General features: G+C 40.0%; 1 protein-coding gene across 2 annotated transcripts in view; it reads left to right on the top strand.

Moving 5' to 3' along the window:
* Nucleotides 1-21434, top strand: part of LOC121304631 (copine-8-like) — a 116806-nt gene that overhangs the window by 29593 nt on the left and 65779 nt on the right. Inside the window, exons 2-7 of one of the 2 annotated variants that reach the window (XM_041235869.1) lie at nucleotides 2801-2841; nucleotides 3732-3778; nucleotides 11338-11441; nucleotides 13379-13418; nucleotides 14732-14746; nucleotides 14828-14904. In XM_041235869.1, coding sequence (XP_041091803.1) covers nucleotides 2801-2841; nucleotides 3732-3778; nucleotides 11338-11441; nucleotides 13379-13418; nucleotides 14732-14746; nucleotides 14828-14904 — 324 coding nt within the window. The remainder of the gene's footprint in view (nucleotides 1-2800; nucleotides 2842-3731; nucleotides 3779-11337; nucleotides 11442-13378; nucleotides 13419-14731; nucleotides 14747-14827; nucleotides 14905-21434) is intronic. The other variant, XM_041235870.1, reaches the window with a different exon arrangement.

The raw sequence follows: 21434 nt of genomic DNA, 5'->3' as shown, positions 1-21434 counted from the left end.
CACTTTCTCCCTGAAAGGTAGATTGCATTAACAGTGGAATGAGCTCCTTGATGGAAACCCAAGACCTTGGCAGGGTTGCAGGATGAAGACAAAATAAGAAATCTTGACAACTATTCAATAAACAAAAAAATAAACATTTTTGGTGCATTCCCCAAAGTCACTGGAAATGACTGCCAAGTTCCTTCCAATTGTACTCTCAAGGATAAGAGAACTCTTTATTTAGTATTAGTAATAATTAATAATTATTGCTCACGGTTTCTTTAAAGGGAATGTCTGATTGCCATTACATGAGAGTAGATGTTAAAACTTCATGCTGATTTGAACTCGGCTCTCGACAAGATAAGCACCAACTAAGACGTAGCTTTACAGTAAACTAATGTGATCCATCTGCATCTCCATCCATTTGCGTTTCTTTCCATCTGATGATGTAGATATCCTTCTGCCTGGTGTTGATGGCTGAAGTGTAATGCTGGCTCCAGGGATCAGCTTATTTTGCCTCCCCAGCGCATCAGCATGACAACCGTCTGGATTGAGCTAAGTAGGGTACATCTCTGGAGTCTTCAAGTGGGCACCTTCCATCCTCTGTGTTTCGCTGACTAGCCCACGGCACCTCAAGAGGGCTCGACAGTGATTCTGGCGTCCCAGCATCACTCCCCTCCATCCCTCACTCAACTCAGCCCGGCTTACTTACCCGTACATCAGCGTTGCTTTCTCTCTATTGTTCTTGAGATCCCCAAACAGAATCTTTCCGTCTCAACCACAGCCAGTTGCTGCTCTGTTCTGCTGCTTCACATAAGTTCTTCACTGTGCAACGCAACTCTTGGCCACTGAACCCGACATCTCTGAGAAACCGGGTTGTAGAGTGTGCCACAAATCCTTGACAACCCACCTCCACTGGGTAAACTCGAACTCTCCATCCTCGCTGTTTCGCTTCAGCAGCTAGTTGAGCATACCGAAGCTTCTTCCTCATAGTAATGATTCTGCAGTAATAATTAGATTATCTGAGTAAATTGTTTTTTTTTCCTAACACCCCCTGGTCCCAGTAAGTTTTGGATAATAGATGTTTCATCAGAGAGCACACACTGCAGTTCTAATACCCAACTGGCAAAGTGCCACTGCACTGTGGAGTAATAGAGACATTTACAACTGTTAGAGGCTTTGTATTGGCAGGGTTGAGAGTCATGAATGAGGAGGCTTTGGATTAATTTACAGGTCAGAGCAATTCTTCAGAGACAGGCTTCTGAGACTGCATATCCAGAACAGAGTAAAATAGCACAAGTTATTATTGGAATGATTATCCCATTTGGGTCACAAATGAAGATAAAATAAGGCAGTACCTGACCTGCGGTCTTGGCTCTTGTCTTCCTTTTTTATCTTGTTTTTCTGCATGAATCCACAGTACAATATCCCTGTGTATTATGATGTCTATAGAAAGTGTTTTTTGTTCTTGAGCTCGTTATTTCCTGCAGTCTTCTTCTTTGATTGACTTTGCATTGGTATGCTTTACTTTGCTACACATGACTGGGGTGGGGTGGCTCCTGCTATGCTGTCAGTTCAAAGACTGATTTCAGTGTTCTCTGCTGCTTCACTGTGGAAACACTACGTTTTCTGAGATGAGATGAGTGGTTCGCACACACATCTATTGCTCAAGTGCACTTGAAATCAGCACCTACACATTCTCTCAACGGCAATTCATGGACTAGCACAACACTGTACAACTGGTTGTGTACCATCAATCAGCAATCAGTAAAGGTCAAGCTGTGAGTGGATTCAAGTCAGCTAGGCTGGGTTTATGATCGTTGTTTGCAATCCCACTGAAGCAGGCTCTCAGGTGACAGAGAAAATATCAAAGACATTTGGGTCTGCCCTTTTACCAATGGTGTTCTGCCCTGTCGCGTCATTCAGAGAAACAGAGGCTAGTAATTAGGAACAAAAGCTAGCATTAGCATTAGAATTGATTGCTTCTTAAATGCAATCTGCATTTTTTTCTGATTAAATTAACATAACTAGCAAGTTCGTGCTTTAAAAGAGCACCCTTTATCTTGCATTATAAAGAAGACCGACAATGTGATGTTGGCTTGGAACCTTCTCTCATGATATGCCCCTTCTGACAGTTTCATAAAACTTTTCTTTCAACCCTTTTGTGCAGTCAATGGATTCCAAATCTGTTATTAAACAATGTAAAAAGTGTACAGAGTGTACAAAGAATAAAGACAGTAACTTGTCCTGGTGCCTGCACTCTGTGGAGACTAGTGCAAGTTCCTGGAGCTTGGTGCATTGTGGAGCCAGTAGTTTCTTAACTGAGAGTTGCATGCATACTTACAGTATACTGGTACTTGCACAGCAAGTGAGTAAATAAAAATACAGGAGCAGTCTTTTTGTGCAAAACAAGGTGTATAATAATGGACTGGCATATCCTTGAATCAGTAAGTAGGTGTACCATTGCAATTCAATACAAAAACACACTTTTCAGATGCTCAGTGTTAGTTTATAGTATCATGGAATTTCTATAACCTTTATAGAAAGACTGGAGAGCTCCTATCCTTGGGGAAGCATCGTATGACATAATGTTTTTTTCTTCTCTCCTATATCTTGTTGCTGTGACCAGCTGGGAGAAATGGTTAAACTCAGTCTAGCAGTTTGTCAGTGACAATTCAGCATGGATTATATTCTATTTGGGCTTTCTAACATAAACAATATAGTGTGAAAGTACTGGCTGTTTCTCACACAAATGTCTTAGCACAGAATTTAATTTGTATTTTAAAAAAGTTTTTTTTTTTTTTTTTTTTTCTTTTTCCAGGAATCTGTTAGATAAAGATACATTCTCCAAATCAGATCCACGTGATATTATTTTATTATTTTTATTATTATTATTATTATTATTATTATTATTATTATTAGTAGTAGAAGTAGTAAATCCCATATGATATTGAATTATAGCAGTTTAATAAAAGTGCCAATGTTGTCTTACTTTATTATATTTAACTTTGATTGATCAATAACCCGTTATAATTGTTAACTAAGGTGGTGGAAACACGTGAAATATTGCAGCGATAACTGAGAGTTTCATGCTTTTCAATTGAAAATCGCAAACACAGGGCTGCCACAGGTCACCAGAACTTTCTTGCAGCTTCTTTACAATACTGTCCCTGATACAAAGTCCCAGGTGACATAAGGTTTTGAAACCTGCATCCGCAGAGCCTTTCACTCACACAGCAGAGTGCAGCGCTGCAGTGACTTGAATAGAGATCTGCACTCTAGAATACCCAGCCCTTTAGAGATATGCTTGGGAGTCCATCAGCAACGCCCAACCACTGCAAAGCACAGCGGCAGCTGAAAAAGAACATGACATTGCAGACCTCTTTTTTCTTCCATTTGACCTTAACACACTGCTGGGTGGCTTTTCCCCTCCCCTCTGCCCCTTTCACCTCGCTGGGTGTACACGCTGGCCTTTGGGACTGTCTTTAAGACATACAAAGTGATCATTTGTAAGCGATGCATGGCTTTAGAGCCAGTACTCTCATACCATTTAATCGACTGATTTACCATTTAACTATCCTCTTGTATACTGCATATTAGATGATCTGCATTTTGTTCTCTGTGTTTCTATTACAGTCTCCCTTGCAGGGCAGAAGCAAAAACAAGAGCACAGCCAGCCTTCTACTGGCGCTTGTAGGCTTTTCTGTCTCCCCATTGGCCATTAATCTTTTCTCCCCTGTTGTTTTTCACAGTCTGCGTCCTGTACATTCAAGGAGTTGAAACCAAGCAGTGGAGAGAGGTAAGAAAAAAAAAAACAGATTCAAGATTTTGGTATTAGGATGTGTTGTAAATAAGGCTTCCATTTTGGCACAATTATTAGTGCATTTCCATATTTCCGTGACCAGATCGTAGCCTTAGTTGTAAACAATCAAAAAGGCATCTAGGCTAATAATAATAACAACAACAGCTACAGCATTGCAGTGCCTCCAATTACATGGTAATTACAGTGTAATAGCGATGCATAGTTACAATGCTACAACATGATTAATTGCAAAGTGCTATTCCTATTCTATCACATTAAGCATGCAAAATTGCAAAGCTTTACAAATCATTAAATTAATGCAATTCAGTCAAACTTTAACACCTACAGTTAAGGTAATGAAATACTGTAATTAAACATACCATATACCAAACTTTGAAAATCATCAAAGAATACAATTCAGTACAACTTTGACACATTACAGAACTTTAGGAATCATTAAATTCAGTAAAATGCTTCTGTATTTTGGTACTTGCATAAGGCATTGTAATAATGCAATAAAAGTTCTTAGCTGCTCAATAACATAGAGGGATCTCCAGCCCTTACTGACGAAATAGATGAACAATCAATTTAAGCACACATTGATCCAGCGAAGGTTTTGGTGGTCTGAATAATTCTGTAACTTTTATTTGTCTCAGCCTGCTGGTCCTTTTTTTGGCAGCTAAATCTCGTAGCCGTTTTAGCAGCAGATGCTGTGTGCGTAATACACCACACGCAATTCATCACGTGATTACAGGTGTGTTCGGTTGATTAGACAGTACAGTGGATCAAAGATCGGATAATTTATTCTGCTACACTTCTATTTCAGTTTGACAGTGTCTCCACAGAGATTTGGATCCCAAAGATCTACTGATGCCAGCCTGTGCCAGGTATCTGGGCAACACATCCTAGCTTGCTTTGTCTTACCAGTTGATGTGTGAGGACTGCACAGCAGGTGGAGACGTGGAGCATGACCAATGTTGCGTGCATTTGAGCTTGAAGCTACAGCAATTAACATTACATTTTAATTGGGTTACTTTAGTGGCTTGTGCCACGTCATACAGTTCCAATCGAATGTCTCCTGCTGTCTGTAATTAGCATGCAGAGGGGATCGCTCACTTTAGACCGGACCGGATTCTTCTCATGATAGGAACTCCCCAAGATCCACACTGACGCATGCTGAAATCAGAGCCCTAAGCATTAGCAAGCGAGCCAGGTCATGCTGCTCTTCCTAAACAAACTGGTTTTCACTGCACTTCCTTTTCTGAGCTGGTTTCAGTAACTGCAGCACTCCAAGCAGACAAGTTAAGCAAGCAAGAAACAGAGCAAATCAAACTTTCCATTTTGCTGTACTGGAAGTGTCTTTAAAACTGATCGTTGATAATGAACCGTGCTGCTAATTATAGTCATGCGATGGGTAAACGCAGTAATTAGGTATTATTTAGGTGTTGTTTAAATGCACTTGTTTTGGCACCAATCAAGGTGAGAACAAACCCCAAGTCAGGCCTAATGCACAAATGTTCATTTTAATTTCCCTATGCTGCCAAACAAAAGGGTTAGTAACATTTCAGTTCTAGGATGGGAAGATGAATCTATTTATGTTTTTCGTTTGTTTGTTTGTTTGTTTTTTTGCTGAGAATGTGTTTCTGCCAGCAGACAGGTTAGTTTTTTTTGTAGTTTTATTGTTTGTTTTTTTTGTTTGCTGTGGTTTTTCCCTCTCTGGTGTAGATAGAGAACTCCCTGGCTGAATCTCTTGAAGAGACTGAAATGACTATAGGATGGCTGAATATTGTGTCAGCTCTCTTTATGGTTACAGCAGGGAGTCAGGTGTTTTGCATCCTGCAGTATAATGAGCTGCAGTCTTTATATTGAGGCATCTGAGAGAAGCCTAAAGAAACTGCATCAGATTTGGAAACTGTGAGTGATCTGGATAATCCAGGTCTGTGTGTATATATAATATATATATATATATATATATATATATATATATATATATATATATATATATATATATATATATAGTAGCGTGCACGGGGGAAGGCAGCAGCAGGGCTGGTAGGTGACATAATCACATACAAAGACATAAGCCCTCTCTCTTGTACAGTGGTATTGGCGCTATGCTTCAGTGTGAGAGGTCCCGGGTTCGTGCCCGCCCTCTGCCTGTGTGCGGATTACCTCGCCCTGTGTGATGCAGGAACCAAGATTGCTACAATATATTTTTTTTTTTTTTAAGCGATAGAGCCCGCATCGAGAGGGCTCTATCGCAATTAAAAAATGATTTATTTCTTTATTTTCTCTTTAAAAAAATCTTTAAAACCTATATTTACATTGAACTGTTGATATTTCGTTGGGTAACCTTCCGCTGAGGAAGTTAGTCCCTAACCCTAATTATATTATTATTATTTAAATTATTATTATTTGTATAACATATTTATTTACTCTTTGTTATTGTAATTTATCTGAATTTATGTACAGTAGTTGAATAGTCCGTGTAGTATTGACTCAAGCTCGAAACTTGATGTTGGAGGAGGGGCGTCATTCAAGTGGATTGGATGGTGCGGAAAGAATTGAAACAGGGTTGGGAGTTTGACTGGCTGGTTTTGAGGGAGGGTGTTGTTTGGATCCAGTCGATGAGAGAAGTGTAGACCAATCATGTCTTCCCTGTTGATTTGCTCTCCAGTAGCTGTGAATTGAGCCTTCATTACAATGTCCTGTCACAGACATATGATTTCGCTTGACTCTAGACCAGCGTCATAAAGTAAGTTTAAGCAGCTTTTTATGTAATCAGATTAGTCGTAGACTAGATTGTCTTTAAAATTTAATTCACACTCCAGTGGGCATCTATGCAAAATAAAAGCCCGCTAGATCTGGAAGCTGATTGGCTGTTCACACTCAATCATATTCTGTATGAGGGCAACTGCTTCTCATCAAGTCAAGTCTCCAATTAATTTCACGAGTCTTCCTCTCTTTTCTCAGATGTACAATCCTGCTGCATTGAAAGAATCCATTCCAAGCACAGAGGCTTGTTGCTAGGGAGCTGACGTTACTGCCCTGTGACTTTTGCTAGTGCGTTGCTGCCACACGTGAACACCTCATTGGCTAAAATAAAAACCGCTTCAGCAAGTAGATATTTCATTTGCTTTGTGTTATTGTGCAATACGTGTGTATATGATAGCAGTATGACATCAATGCTTTGTTTTTATTTGTTTTATATATTTTTGTTTGTGACGTTGTGTCAGTGTGGTGGGTGTGGTGGTGAAACAGACGTCACAGAGTCACTGGTACAGGTGCAAAGAACCCCAATACCAACAATGGTAGAGGGTGTGTTTTATTCACGGGAACACAGTCCAAAGCAACAAAGAAATACAAATCATAAGTCCCAATAGAGCGAGTCCCTCTCAGCTCTTTTGTGTACTTTCAGGGTGGTGGAAAGTGCAGGTGCTCAGGTGCTGAAGTGTCCAGTTCAGTTGTGCGGGGTATGTGGTGTCCAAGGTGAAAGTGCTGGCAGTAGTGCGGCAGCTCCTTGTCGTGATGACTCACTCCCCGACCCCGGTCCTGATGATAAACAAACAAAAGCACATAGCACGGTCTAGGTCTAGCGTTACCTCAGAGGCACCGCATTTGCAAAATGACAGCCCTTATACACCAGGAGACTCCACCCCATGATCAGTGCAACTCAGCACACCTGCCAGTTGTCTAATGCAACACAGGTGATCACAGTAATCACTCCCCTAATATGGTCATTCCGCCATGCACTAAGATGGCCGACTTCCTTTTCAGCCCCCCTCTCCAAGCCGGCCCGTCTCAGTACAGGCATGCAAGTACCTCTGCTTAGTGGCCTCTTGGGTCGGGAGGGAGATTTGCCGCTCAGATCCTCTTGCTCTCACAGACGTGCAGTATGAAATAAAACGAGCAGTAATTCTAAGTGCCTATGTATATTGCAGATAAGGCATATGCAGTTAGACAGTAAAAATGGGGAGCCAACTCCAGCACTGCGATATATCCAAATCCGCAGTATAGCGAGGGGCGACATAACGAGGGGTGGGTGTATATTGTAACGGGCACGGCTGGACTGACTCACCATTGCCAGCTGTTGCCGGATTGTGTGCCTGGAGCAGGCCTCTACAAATATGTTAATGAGGAGTAGAGGACGCTGGGAGTGGGAAATACTGTTGTATTTGTTGTTATAAATATTGTGATTATTGTAAGTGCCCCTATTAGTTATTTTGACATACCCTGTAATTGTTGAAACCTTCCTGTGTTGTTTTATGTACTATGTGAATGTCACCTTGGGAGGCGGGGTAGTGCTCTGGGGTGGGGAATGGGCAGTGTTTGAGTGTGTGGATGGTGCTGACTTGCTGTTGGCATGACTTGCATAGTGCTGACTTGCTGTTGTCTCCAGTTATTCCTGTGCTTGTTACATTATTTTCATTTACTTTTGTGGCAAAGAAACTGTATTTGACACTAGTTAAGTGTACATAGTTTATTTGCAGAGTACAATTGTCACTAGAGCAGTGCCAATGTCACTCTCCCAGTGTTATTTCCAAACACTTAGGTAGTTAATTTGCAATAAAGGGGTGCTAGTTATACACTGAAAGAGATGTGCAACACTATGCAGGTGTTATTTGTTTAACTTTTTCAAAAGTGAAGCTTATGCATTGTGGAGTCATGTGTACACTGGGAATGTGTTAGATTTGACTCCTGTAGAGTTTATTTAGCACTGGCCAATCTGCTGTGTGCTACTGCTTTATGAACAAATCCCAGAATCCTTTCCGTTTTTAAGGTCTTGCATGCATTTCTCGGTATAAAAGCAGGGGTGAAATTCTCAACAAAAAAGTACAGATACTCATATGCACAGCCGGGTGTAAATATTTAAAACTCTGAGACAATTTGAGTGTCAATGAATAAATATGCGTTATGATAATTATTTCTAATATTTATTAACTATGTAATGTTGACTTAAAATTCATGTGCAGCAATGTTCCTTTTGAAAGGTTGTTCAGGTAGTTTCTCCGACACTACAGAAGATAATTATTACTTCATAATAATGATAATTGCTTCATACCGCTGTTTACACGTTGCGCTGCTAAAGTCTTCTCTCGTTGAGCACTGACACAAAGCGAAATGAGCAGAGATTTGTGACTCATGAAAAAATGAAATCTGATCAGAATGAAAGCTCAGCCAATCAACACTCAGTGATTATATTGATGTTAATGGTGGCCAGTAGCAGCTAATAGAATCAGAAGCAGTGTGAGGAAACAGAATGCAAGCAGCACTAACTGTGCTGAATGAAAGCGCATTTGAGAAACGCTGCGCTAGTGGACTGTGTGAGTGGATGGAATGCATTCGCGTTGGATGAAAAGCTGATTAAGTATGTACCAGTATTGAGTACCGGTGAGTACTGGCAGAATTTCACCCCTGCATAAAAGCAATAGAAAAACATACTTATCGTGAAAGGACTGAGGATAATGTTTCAGTCTAGAGCTCAGGGTGAGTAGTGCTGTGCTTTTATAAAGCAGGACTCATGAAGAGAGGGGTCAGGGGTATCATTGCAGTGTCACAGTGAGTGGTTTGTTAGTTAAGCAGCCGAGCAGTTTCTCTATATGTGAGGTCAGTGGTCAAACCTGACCTTTGACAATCTGGTATCATACATTGACTGTTACATCCCCTCAGTTGAGTTGATTAAACAGTCAAATGCAGCTGTGCTTTATGCTTGTGTTTTCAATAAAGAGAGCCGTGAAAATGGGCCAATCCCTGGATATTATAAGATGAATGGCAAGCCCAAAATTTCTACACGTTTGTTCATCACTTACTCTCGGACTTGCCAGGAGTTCAGTGTTGATGACAATGAAACAAGTGAATGGAATCAGTGTTAACACAAAGGTTTCTTATCTTGTTTCTTATCAGCGTAGAGTTCTCTATATATTCTCAGAGCAGGTATAACAGAAGCACAGCCTTCAACCTGTTCAACCTGTCCCTGGACGTTGGGACTGCTACCCAAGGGAGGGAGAGGGTTGTTCTGCCTCCCAGGTCTCCCAGTCCTCAGGAGGACCTTCCTGTTCTTCTACTGACTGCCAACCACCTGCTTCCATCCACAGGAATTAAGAGTAAATAACAGAATGCATGGGGAAGAAAATGTAAATCCGACAAGCACCGAGTGCTTTCAGAATTACACATGATTAGGTGTGAAGTCCATTAATTAGGCAGCAGCTAATTATATATCATCAGTCTGCTCCGGTTTGGGAATTAATTGGTGGGCATAAAAAGCTCAACCCAGCTGCAATTAGCATCACAAGGGATCTAACTAAATCTCCCAGCCTGGAGCAGGCAGTGCGTACAGAATATGCTAATGGCAATCTGCTTGAGCAAAACGTGCATTGATTAGGACAGATGATATAATGAACTCATTAAATAATTGCCATATACGCTTATGGGATATTAGGACATGTTGACTGATACAGTGAATATGTGGGGGAGGCACTTGTATGATGACTCAAAATTGATTATAAGAAATGCTCGGATACATTGTGAAAAGTGTTGAATTTAAATCAAGGGAAGTAATGTTAAAACTGTACTATGCATTAGTAAGACCTCATCTTGAATATCGTGTTCAGTTCTGGTCACCTCGCTACAAAAAGGATATTGCTGCTGTAGAAAGAGTGCAAAGAAGGTTTAAAAGGCATGTCATATGCAGACAGGCTAAAAGAACTGAATTTATTTAGTCTTGGACAAAGAAGACTACGCAGCGACCTGATTCAAGCATTCCAAATTCTAAAAGGTATTGACAACGTCGACCCGAGGGACTTTTTCGACCAGAAAAAAGAAACAAGGACCAGGGGTCACAAATGGAGATTAGACAAAGGGGCATTCAGAACTGAAAATAGGAGGCACTTTTTTACACAGAGAATCGTGAGGGTCTGGAACCAACTCCCCAGTAATGTTGTTGAAGCCGACACCCTAGGATCCTTCCAGAAGCTGCTTGATGAGATTCTGGGATCAATAAGCTACTAACAATCAAACGAGCAAGATGGGCCGAATGGCCTCCTCTCGTTTGTAAACTTTCTTATGTTCTTATGTTCTTCTTATGTTCTTATGTACTTAGCCCTAAACAAGTTTTACCACTGTATTGCACTGTATTTTTGCACTGCATTTTTAAAATCTATTTTTGCACTGTATTTTTAAAATCTATTTTTGCACTGTATTTTTGCAGTCCCCCCCTTTTTCCCATGGTTATATTATACATTTACTACAGTTTACGCTAGTTCTCCGTGTTTATTAATTTGCGTTAGTATACCTAGCTAGTGTTTAACCCTGCTTTACCATGCTTTCACTGTGCTTTATAACACTCTGCTTTGCTTTTACTCTGGGGAACTGTAAGAAGGGTATTTGTACACGTGGTATGTAGTAAGCTGGGTGCAGTAAGCTGTTGTTCAGATGTTAACCTGGCTGATGCAGCAGGAATTCACTTTGCAGTCAGCATGGACGACCAAGCTGACTAACTGCAGAGAGGTTACCCGTGATGGTCTTTCAGTGCCTCAATGTGCCTCCTCTCTTAACAGTTTGGAAGAACAGAAGTGATTGACAACACATTGAACCCAGACTTCATCCGGAAATACATCCTAGATTACTTCTTTGAAGAGAAACAGAATCTACGCTTTGACTTGTAAGTTATTGCTTTTCTGGGTTATGACATTGCTGGAAGGTTGGAACGTTTGCTGCAGGAGTCGTATATCTTAAAGACAAGGGCATTTGTACCCATATTTCTATAGGCAAGAGCCCCGGACAAGACTTATATCAGGTCCCTGGATCTTACATTTAATTGAGGAAGGAACAACTGCAAATAGTTTGTTTATTATTTTTTATGATAAAAAAGGTCATGCATTCTATATTCTGAAACATAATCTAATACTTGAATGGCTCAAGGTGTATGCCTCTAAAACAGATCAAAATAGACAATGGAACATAATGGAATAAGAATAGAAAACTAATAGTTAATTATGCCCTAACCCAATGATGCCAGAAGGATATGAAATGTTGTGGCCATGTGGGACTGCATGCGCTCAAAGTTTCAAAGGCTTTGATATCTAGATAGGTGTCAGTTAGAACATAATATGGAATCTTGGGCCAGAGAAGTTCAAATTAATCTACAGAACTGCCATCAAAAACCTACAAATTCCTCCTGTTTGTCAGTCTCCAACGACATAGCTATCTATATATATTTAAAATGTGTGTTTCCATTGAAAAGCTCTTTACAGTGTGCTATTTTTGGAAAACAAGTGAATGTGGCCTTGTGTGTCTGTGTAAACAGGTGGTCTTTATAAAGAGATGGCCCTAGGCAGCTTTCACTATAAATTAAACCATTTTCAGAAACAAGCCAGACATTTTGGTATCAAAGCACCGGAAACCATCTCTACAGAATACCCAAGACATAACCACTCAAGACATAATCGCTCAAGACATAACTTCTCAAGGACATTCAACCCGCGATAGAAGCAGATGCCACTCAATTTCCAGAAACAGGCAGGCAGACAGAGAGCTCAACAGATAGAAAGGAAATTCCTACTGGTAACTAAATTCCACTAATGTCCTGAAACAAGGTGATACATCTCTGTGAGTGAAGCATGAAGTATAAATCCACAGCAGTTCAGACTGCAGTAAAACATTACACAACACACCTTGAGTGTTGATAACAAGTATATTTCTTAATAAAATATGCTGTGGTTTTTAACTAGCTGGAGGCCAGGGCAGTTTTGGGAGAGAAGCTTCATAAGACTATGATCAGTGGCATTTCCATACCTGAAGAGACTGCATTGCCCAGCTCTGTGGCAACACATTTAATCATTTCTGGCAAATATGTGCTTAAATGTTCACCCCAATAGGGGCATGATTTGTTGCATTCATTTGCATGCAATTAACTTGAATCTGTTGATGTTCCCTTGGGGTATTTCATCAATGGATATGTCAGCTGATAACGCACTTTTATTTTTAATAATGCCACTTGACATTTCACTCTGCAGCATCCCATTCCAACCCTGTGGGAGGGGGAGGGCCTGGAGAGTACTCCTCTGTAAATCTGAAAGCTTTGTTCTAGCCCCAAAGAAACTGCTAAATGAATTTCTGTAATTAAATGAGATATTGAAATGCAATCTGTATAAAATCTTTAAAAAAAGATTTTAAAATATTTATACAGTAGTTGGTATGGGGTTAGAGAACAAGAATACAGTGCCAGGGTATCCCCATGGAGGCTGTGCAGTGCTCTACCATGACAGGTTATAGGCTTTATAAATTAACCCCCAGGACAACTAGACAATTGCTTCTGCAAATGCTGCTTATTTTCATTGCTTGTTGCAATGCAAATACATTTAAGACATGTCAAGGGAGCGTTTACCTTTGCTTTTGAAGCAATTTTATTCATGTTCTGGCTTATTCAATGATTAGTGATTAATCATTGAATAAAGAGTGAAACTTGACAGTAATCATGACCCCATACTGCACAAGTCATACATGTACCTACAGCAGGCCTGCGTGCAGATGTCAGGTCATTGACAGGTCGCATCTCTAATGTGTTTTCTTTAAAATCTGCATTGCTTGTGATTGCAGTTATGACGTGGATTCAAAAAGCCCAGATCTGTCAAAACATGTAAGTAAGAATATATTTTCTCATTTTCAAGCTATAAGAAATGACTCAAATACTAATACCTGCTTAAATCCCTTTATAATGATAAGCAATTGAATATATGTTTTTATCCTGGTCATAAAATGCCACTATACAGTATATATATATCATATATATATATATATATAATATAGAATATATATATATATATATATATATATATATATTATATATATATATATATATATATATATATATATTATATATATATATATATTATATGTGTATAAATTGAAATAGTCAATTGTTTGGTATATTTCAATATATTAAATGGTTGCTCGCTAAGCTTTGATTCATGAGCAGTGCTTGATTTGTGCTGGGGCTTGCTGGGGCCCCCAGAACCTCTTCAGTTATGAAAGTTAAAAATCTCCTACAAATTTTTGCTCTCAAATTTGTTTTCTTAAAATTCTCAGCTCGATTCTTGCGTCCGCGCTAAAGAGAGACAGTCCGCTGAGTGAGTGTCTTTAATGACACTGGCAGCACAACAAGGACTCAAATCAAGCTTTCTTGATTTGATAAAAAAACTTCTGCTTTCTACGGTGGCTCACTGAGGACATGAAAAAATAAAATATTGTCTATATACGCTATTTTTTTCATGTCTTCAACAAGCCATCGTAGTATTCTGTTTTGATGGATTAAAATATAAATGTAGTTGTTGTTTGTTTTTATAAGGGGTTTTGCAGTTACTATGTATATAAATGTACACAGATCTTTATGAATGTACGTACCTTTACACAGATCCCTATGAATGTGTATACCTGTACACAGATCCCTATGAATGTATATACCTGTACACAGATCCCTATGAATGTGTATACCTGTACACAGATCCCTATGAATGTATATACCTGTACACAGATCCCTATGAATGTGTATGCCTGTACACAGATTCCTATGAATGTATATACCTGTACACAGATCCTTATGAATGTGTATACCTGTACACAGATCCCTATGAATGTGTATACATGTACACAGATCCCTATGAATGTGTATACCTGTACACAGATCCCTATGAATGTGTATACCTGTACACAGATCCCTATGAATGTATATACCTGTACACAGATCCCTATGAATGTGTATGCCTGTACACAGATCCCTATGAATGTATATACCTGTACACAGGTCTCTATGAATATGTATACCTGCACACAGATCCCTATGAATGTGTATTGCTGTTTTTGTATGATTTACTGTGCAGTACTGTGCTTGTGTTTTATGCTACATGATGTGTTTTGTTGTGTTAACGCTGCTGCCTGCCCACCTACTGGAAGCTCTCCGAACTCAACGTACGTCTTTGCATGCATACACATTCTTTTAAAGGTGTTGCTCTGCAGTGTGTCTCTGACCCTGCTCTCTGTGTTCACCAGGACTTTCTCGGGCAGACTTTCTGTACTTTGGGTGAGATCGTGGGCTCACCATCAAGCCGTCTGGAGAAGCCCTTGAGGTAAGCAGCTGTCTGGATCTGCCCAAACACCAGTTACAGGATCACTATAACTATAACAACGCTATTAAAGGCTTTGAAGATTATTAATGAGGGATAGACATTTATCACTAGATTATTTTTTTTAAATAGCTCCATATCGTATTATAAAGTCATAATAAAGCTGCTGATAATGTCTGACTTCAATCAAGATTTACAGCACTGTGTGATCATTTTGATATAATCCAGGCCTTGTATGGTGTTTCTGTGTGTTATTATGAGTTTATGTTATAAGCCTTTTAATAAGGTTTATAACACATCATTAAAGGTGCATTGTTAATCATTTATAACAGATTCTTTATTGCAGTGGCACTTAGCTTAGGGATCCATCACAAGTGGTTGTGTATAGGAATCATTTAACACATCTTATAGCATGTTATAGCAAAAAGGATTTCATGCTAGTGTTTCTAATCACAATCTATAACTGTTAATTGCATAATTAGTAACATGTTTATAGATTGTATAAAACAGATCTCTAAGGAACATGTTACTTGTTTACCATTGTATAGCTACAGTTTACCATGCTTGCTGTACTATGCATTTACAGTGTTGTAGCTCACCCTGGTTCTCTGTGTCATGCACCTGCTGAGTAATACCTGGGGCTTTTAAGGTAGTGGAGATTCAAAATGCATTTGATAAAACTAAAGAGCAGTATCAGTAATAACAGAGTTCAATGGAAAGTGTTCTAGAAAGAATTATCCCTTCTTATAATGCCAGATCAATTTTTCCTGTGGATGGCCACTTTATTAGTTTTCCCAGCAAAAAGGAGCTTCGAGTTATTGTTTGAGAACTCATTACTGTGGTGCTACAGTAACACCCCTAGCCCCTATTGCACTGTAACCTATGTGGTACCCTGGTGCTTCAGTAACACCCCTGCAGCTCTAGCCTCTATTGCACTGTGTCCTGTGTTGTACTCTGGTGCTACAGTAACACCCCTGCAGCTCTAGCCCCTATTGCACTGTAACCTATGTGGTACCCTGGTGCTTCAGTAACACCCCTGCAGCTCTAGCCTCTATTGCACTGTGTCCTGTGTTGTACCCTGGTGCTTCAGTAACACCCCTGCAGCACTAGCCTCTATTGCACTGTGTCTTGTGTTGTACTCTGGTGCTACAGTAACACCCCTGCAGCACTAGCCTCTATTGCACAGTGTCCTGTGTTGTACCCTGGTGCTACAGTAACACCCCTGCAGCACTAGCCTCTATTGCACTGTGTCCTGTGTTGTACCCTGGTGCTACAGTAACACCCCTGCAGCACTAGCCTCTATTGCACTGTGTCTTGTGTTGTACCCTGGTGCTACAGTAACACCCCTGCAGCACTAGCCTCTATTGCACTGTGTCCTGTGTTGTACCCTGGTGCTACAGTAACACCCCTGCAGCACTAGCCTCTATTGCACTGTGTCCTGTGTTGTACCCTGGTGCTACAGTAACACCCCTGCAGCACTAGCCTCTATTGCACAGTGTCCTGTGTTGTACCCTGGTGCTACAGTAACACCCCTGCAGCTCTAGCCTCTATTGCACTGTAACCTGTGTTGTACCCTGGTGCTACAGTAACACCCCTGCAGCACTAGCCTCTATTGCACTGTGTCCTGTGTTGTACCCTGGTGCTACAGTAACACCCCTGCAGCACTAGCCTCTATTGCACTGTGTCCTGTGTTGTACCCTGGTGCTACAGTAACACCCCTGCAGCTCTAGCCTCTATTGCACTGTAACCTGTGTTGTACCCTGGTGCTACAGTAACACCCCTGCAGCACTAGCCTCTATTGCACTGTGTCCTGTGTTGTACCCTGGTGCTACAGTAACACCCCTGCAGCACTAGCCTCTATTGCACTGTAACCTGTGTTGTACCCTGGTGCTACAGTAACACCCCTGCAGCACTAGCCTCTATTGCACTGTAACCTGTGTTGTACCCTGGTGCTACAGTAACACCCCTGCAGCACTAGCCTCTATTGCACTGTAACCTGTGTTGTACCCTGGTGCTACAGTAACACCTCTGCTGCACTAATTCACTGCTTTCAATATTACATTTTTTATGTTAAATCAAGTAGCACAATAAAGGGGGAGCGCTGTATGCAACAAACAGATTTGTAATGTTGTTTAATTAACAGTAAAATGTATCTAGATTTGCTTTGTTTATTGCGTGAATTAAACATCTAATTTTTCCAGCTAAATTGAATTGAATCCCCGGTCTTGCTTAGGGTAGGATCGGAGATTGAGAGAAGCTAAGATCAGTATATTCTAGGAAGTCATGGCTTTTTGATGTGAGAGTAGGTTGCATGCAGTTGAGTCAAAATAATTGTGTGGAGAGATAAAAAAAAAAAAAGCAACAAATAAAAAAACATAATGAACTGTAAAAGACACCTGCAGCTAAACAATCCTGTACACTTGTGTAAAACCCCTGGCTTGTCCAAAGCACTCCATCTATTAATGTGTTCATTCTCCAATATGTGCTCCAATATCTGTCTCTGAGGATCCTCTGTGGAGTTCTGAGGCACAGTTATCAGCCAATCAGCCGTCAGAACCTGAATGTTCTGTTTAATAAATAATGAGGTGCACAACAGTAGTCATACACAGCATTAGATATCACAATGTTAATTTTTAACCAATGGGAATGCATAATTTGGTTTTTGACAGGTGCCCTTAGCCAATCGGGATTGACTGGAAGTCCCACCTCCCAGTTCCTGTCATGTGTTTGTAGTCTTTAGGGCAATTATTAGAGTAAATTGGTGAATTAAACAAAGGTTTGAGGTGTTATTTTTTAATTTATGTTATTTTTCAGAAAAATAAAAGGATCAGTGTAATTGGAATAAAAACAGGGGTGGTACAATACATAGGCTTTTTAAAAAATAAAACACTTTTATTTACAAAAATAAAATAAGCTATAAATAAATCAAATGAGCAGTAACAATGGGAAAAAACAAAAGGTACAAAAGCGTTGAAAAAATAAATAAAAATAGCTTGAAAGTGTTAAAGCATTAAAATGTTAAAAACAAGGTTATTTAAAAAAAATAATGACAGAAAAGACGTAAGATCCAATGGACGTATGTCCACCTGGTAGAGGCAGCTTTTATTGATACAAATAGATATTGCTAAAAAAAATAAAGCAAACATGTCGAATGTACCACCCCTGTTTATCCCCATTTCTCTGATACCCAAAACATTTGTTAAATTCACCATTTTACTGTGACAAACTACAAACATGGAACATGGTTTCCAGAATTGCCCTAAAGACTACAAACCCGTGACGGGATGGGGAGAGGAACTTCCCCAAACACATGACAGGAACTGGGAGGCAGGACTTCTAGTCAATCCCGGTTGGCTAAGGGCACCTGTCAAAACCAAATGCTGCATTCCCATTGGTTAAAATTAACACGGTGATATCTAATACTGAATATAACTATTTACATCTTCAGTTTTGCTTGATTTTTAATCCCCCTAATTTTTCCAGCATGCAAACTGAAACAAGAACAGCACTGCTTCCTTAGTGAGATAAGAGGTTTTGTGGTAAAATAAATAAATAAATAAATAAATAAATAAATAAAGGAAAAAACGTTATTAATGCTGTATATGAAATCATACAGGGCAATCCATTGGTTTTAACTGTGTGTGAATGTCATGGGTATTAATTGGAAATGCTGTACAATTGGCAGACCCATTAATTGGGTGACTATGGTCCCTGTTACAAAAACTGTATGGACAGTTTTAAGGAATATTATTAAACATTATCTTAGGCTAAAGAGTTCTTTGAAAACTGAGAATAAACTCCTAACCTTCTCTAAAACACTTTATAAACTTGATTGAAAGGACTTTAAAAAATAAAAAATAAAACAACAAAAATAAACCAATCCAGACAAATCCGCCCTTTAGGGTAGCACGTACTGCTCTATGTGTGACGCTGCTGCAGCAAGCACACCCAGGCACTGCTATAGGAGTGTGGGAGGGTCAGCTCCAATGAGTGCACACCCAGGCACTGCTATAGGAGTGTGGGAGGGTCAGCTCCAATGAGTGCACACCCAGGCACTGCTATAGGAGTGTGGGAGGGTCAGCTCCAATGAGTGCACACCCAGGCACTGCTATAGGAGTGTGGGAGGGTCAGCTCCAATGAGTGCACACCCAGGCACTGCTATAGGAGTGTGGGAGGGTCATCTCCAATGAGTGCACACACAGGCACTGCTATAGGAGTGTGGGAGGGTCAGCTCCAACACAGGCACTGCCTCAAGGAATTCTGTAAACTGTTCTCTGTGTATAATCCTTTAGGTGATGGTATCGAAGCCCACACCACTGTGCACAAAGCTGTAGTTGCATTTTTTTAAAGCAAAATGGAAATCCATACCGATGCACAGAAGACAGAGCTATTGATCTGCTGGCAACAGAGCTGTTTTATCAAACCCAACAGACCCGCCTCAGACAATAAAGTTACAGACCTGTTACTTTCAAAGATTGAAGAAATCCAATAAGCAGACCAGGGGATGTCAATCACAGGCACTGGCAGGGAACATGATGGGCCAGAGGCTCTAGTCAACTACTGGAGCTTTGCACTGGAGCTCCTTTAGATTAGAATTATGACCAGGGAACATGTCATTTACTCACTAGATTTTGCTTAATGTGTTTTCGGTGGCGTTTTATGGGCTGTATATATTGTAACAACCCTCTCTGTATTATTTTTTCCCGACTATGACCGTTACCTTGAAAAGAAAAAAAAAGAAGATATATTTGTTTGTGTGTATATATATATATATATATATATATATATATATATATATATATATATATATATATATATATATATAATGTGCAAAGCAAACTCTATATCTTCTTTTTTTTCGTATTAAGGTATATATATTCGTATTAATTAATTATATAAACAAAGCGAGTTTAGAATCGAGAGCTTTATTGGAATGTTTCTGTGGAATAGATCACTGCTCGACCTTGTTAAAAGTACAGTACATAGGTGCGCATGGCTGTCTTTAGAGAACAGTACAAATGTATTCTTTATACACGCATGGGTCATCTTAAAGTGTATTTTATAGCAGAAGCTAACAGAATAGTTTGGGCAGGTCTGGGATTGCAATGTCTTTCAGTGGCACAGAGCACAGGTGAGATCAGATTTCACAAAACAAATCAAATGACAGCTGTACAAAAAGATTACATTTCTGGGCTGCATTGAATACTAAACGTGCCATCGGGCGATTTCCAGCTTTTTTGATGCATTTCGGTCTGAAATGTTCTTCAAGAGTATATCAGAATTCAATGCAGAGTCATGCACCTACTGTGGTCTTTGTGTCTTCGCCTTGTCATTTGTATTTTATTCACACAGAGTTGATATCTATCTACAGAATTGATTTGAACATGATTTTGCACAAAAGAAACACTGCAGGTACATTCACTGGATATTCTTGGCAGAATCGATACACTGTGTTCAAAGCTCTTAATGTATTTTGCTAGTTATAGGTCAGTGAACATATCTGAATCCTTGAGAGTTTCAGAGCTTTACCAGGAAAAAGACAAAGTGAATGATTTTCCTCCAGACAGCAGGTTATAGCTGTACAATTGGCAAAGCTTTTAAGATTTTTTATTTATTTTTTTGCTTTTTACATACTTAAATACATGTTGCTAATATGGAGTAGATTGTCTCCGGGCAATGCTCGCTGCTTGTAAACTTTAATAACCGCTAAATAAACTCTCTCAATGAGTCTGTGGAATCTAGGTTACAAAGTATTGTTCACACACACACACACACACACACACACACACACACACACACACACACACACACACACACACACACACACACAGACCAACACACTCTCAGACACACAGACACACACTCTCACACACACACAGAGGCACACACACACACTCACGCACAGAGACACACACACATGCACTCAGCTTGCGGGTAGGGACACAGCGGGTCAGCAGGTTGAGGAGGTACTCGGGACCTGTGTCATGAAGGGCATTGTAGGTGAGCAGGAGAGTTTTGAAAGTAATCCTGAACTTTACAGGTAGCCAGTGCAGCTGGGCAAGATGGGGGGGGGGGATAGAGGTGGGGGGTTGTTTTCACGTTTTTTACATCTGGTAAGTATCCTGGCAGCGGCATTCTGAACTAGCTGTAGTTGGTTTATGGTGCGTGCCGGGAGACCACCATAAAGAGAGTTGCAGTAGTCGAGTCGAGAGGAGACAAATACTTGACAAAGTATCTCCGCATCTGGGAGGGAAAGGTAGGGACGGACTTTGGAGATGTTTTCAAAGAGGGTAGAGGGAAGATTTGACCATGGAGGAGATGTGGGCATCAAAGGAGAGGTTGCTGCCTAGAAGTACACCAAGGCTTCTTACTGTGAGGAACCTAAGTAAGCAGTACTGTATGCATCTTAAATGTGTTTGATTTTTAAATGTAAACAATAAAACTGAAGAAACTCTGGTTTCAAAGGAATACAATCACTGTTAATGTAACAGAACAACAACGACTCAGTTTGTGTTTTGTAGATCTTAAATTAA

Source organism: Polyodon spathula, chromosome 39, assembly GCF_017654505.1.
Source record: "Polyodon spathula isolate WHYD16114869_AA chromosome 39, ASM1765450v1, whole genome shotgun sequence".
NCBI classification, from domain to species: domain Eukaryota; kingdom Metazoa; phylum Chordata; class Actinopteri; order Acipenseriformes; family Polyodontidae; genus Polyodon; species Polyodon spathula.
The sequence above is the reverse complement of the archived record's forward strand: the minus strand, read 5'-3'. Positions and strand labels throughout refer to the sequence as shown.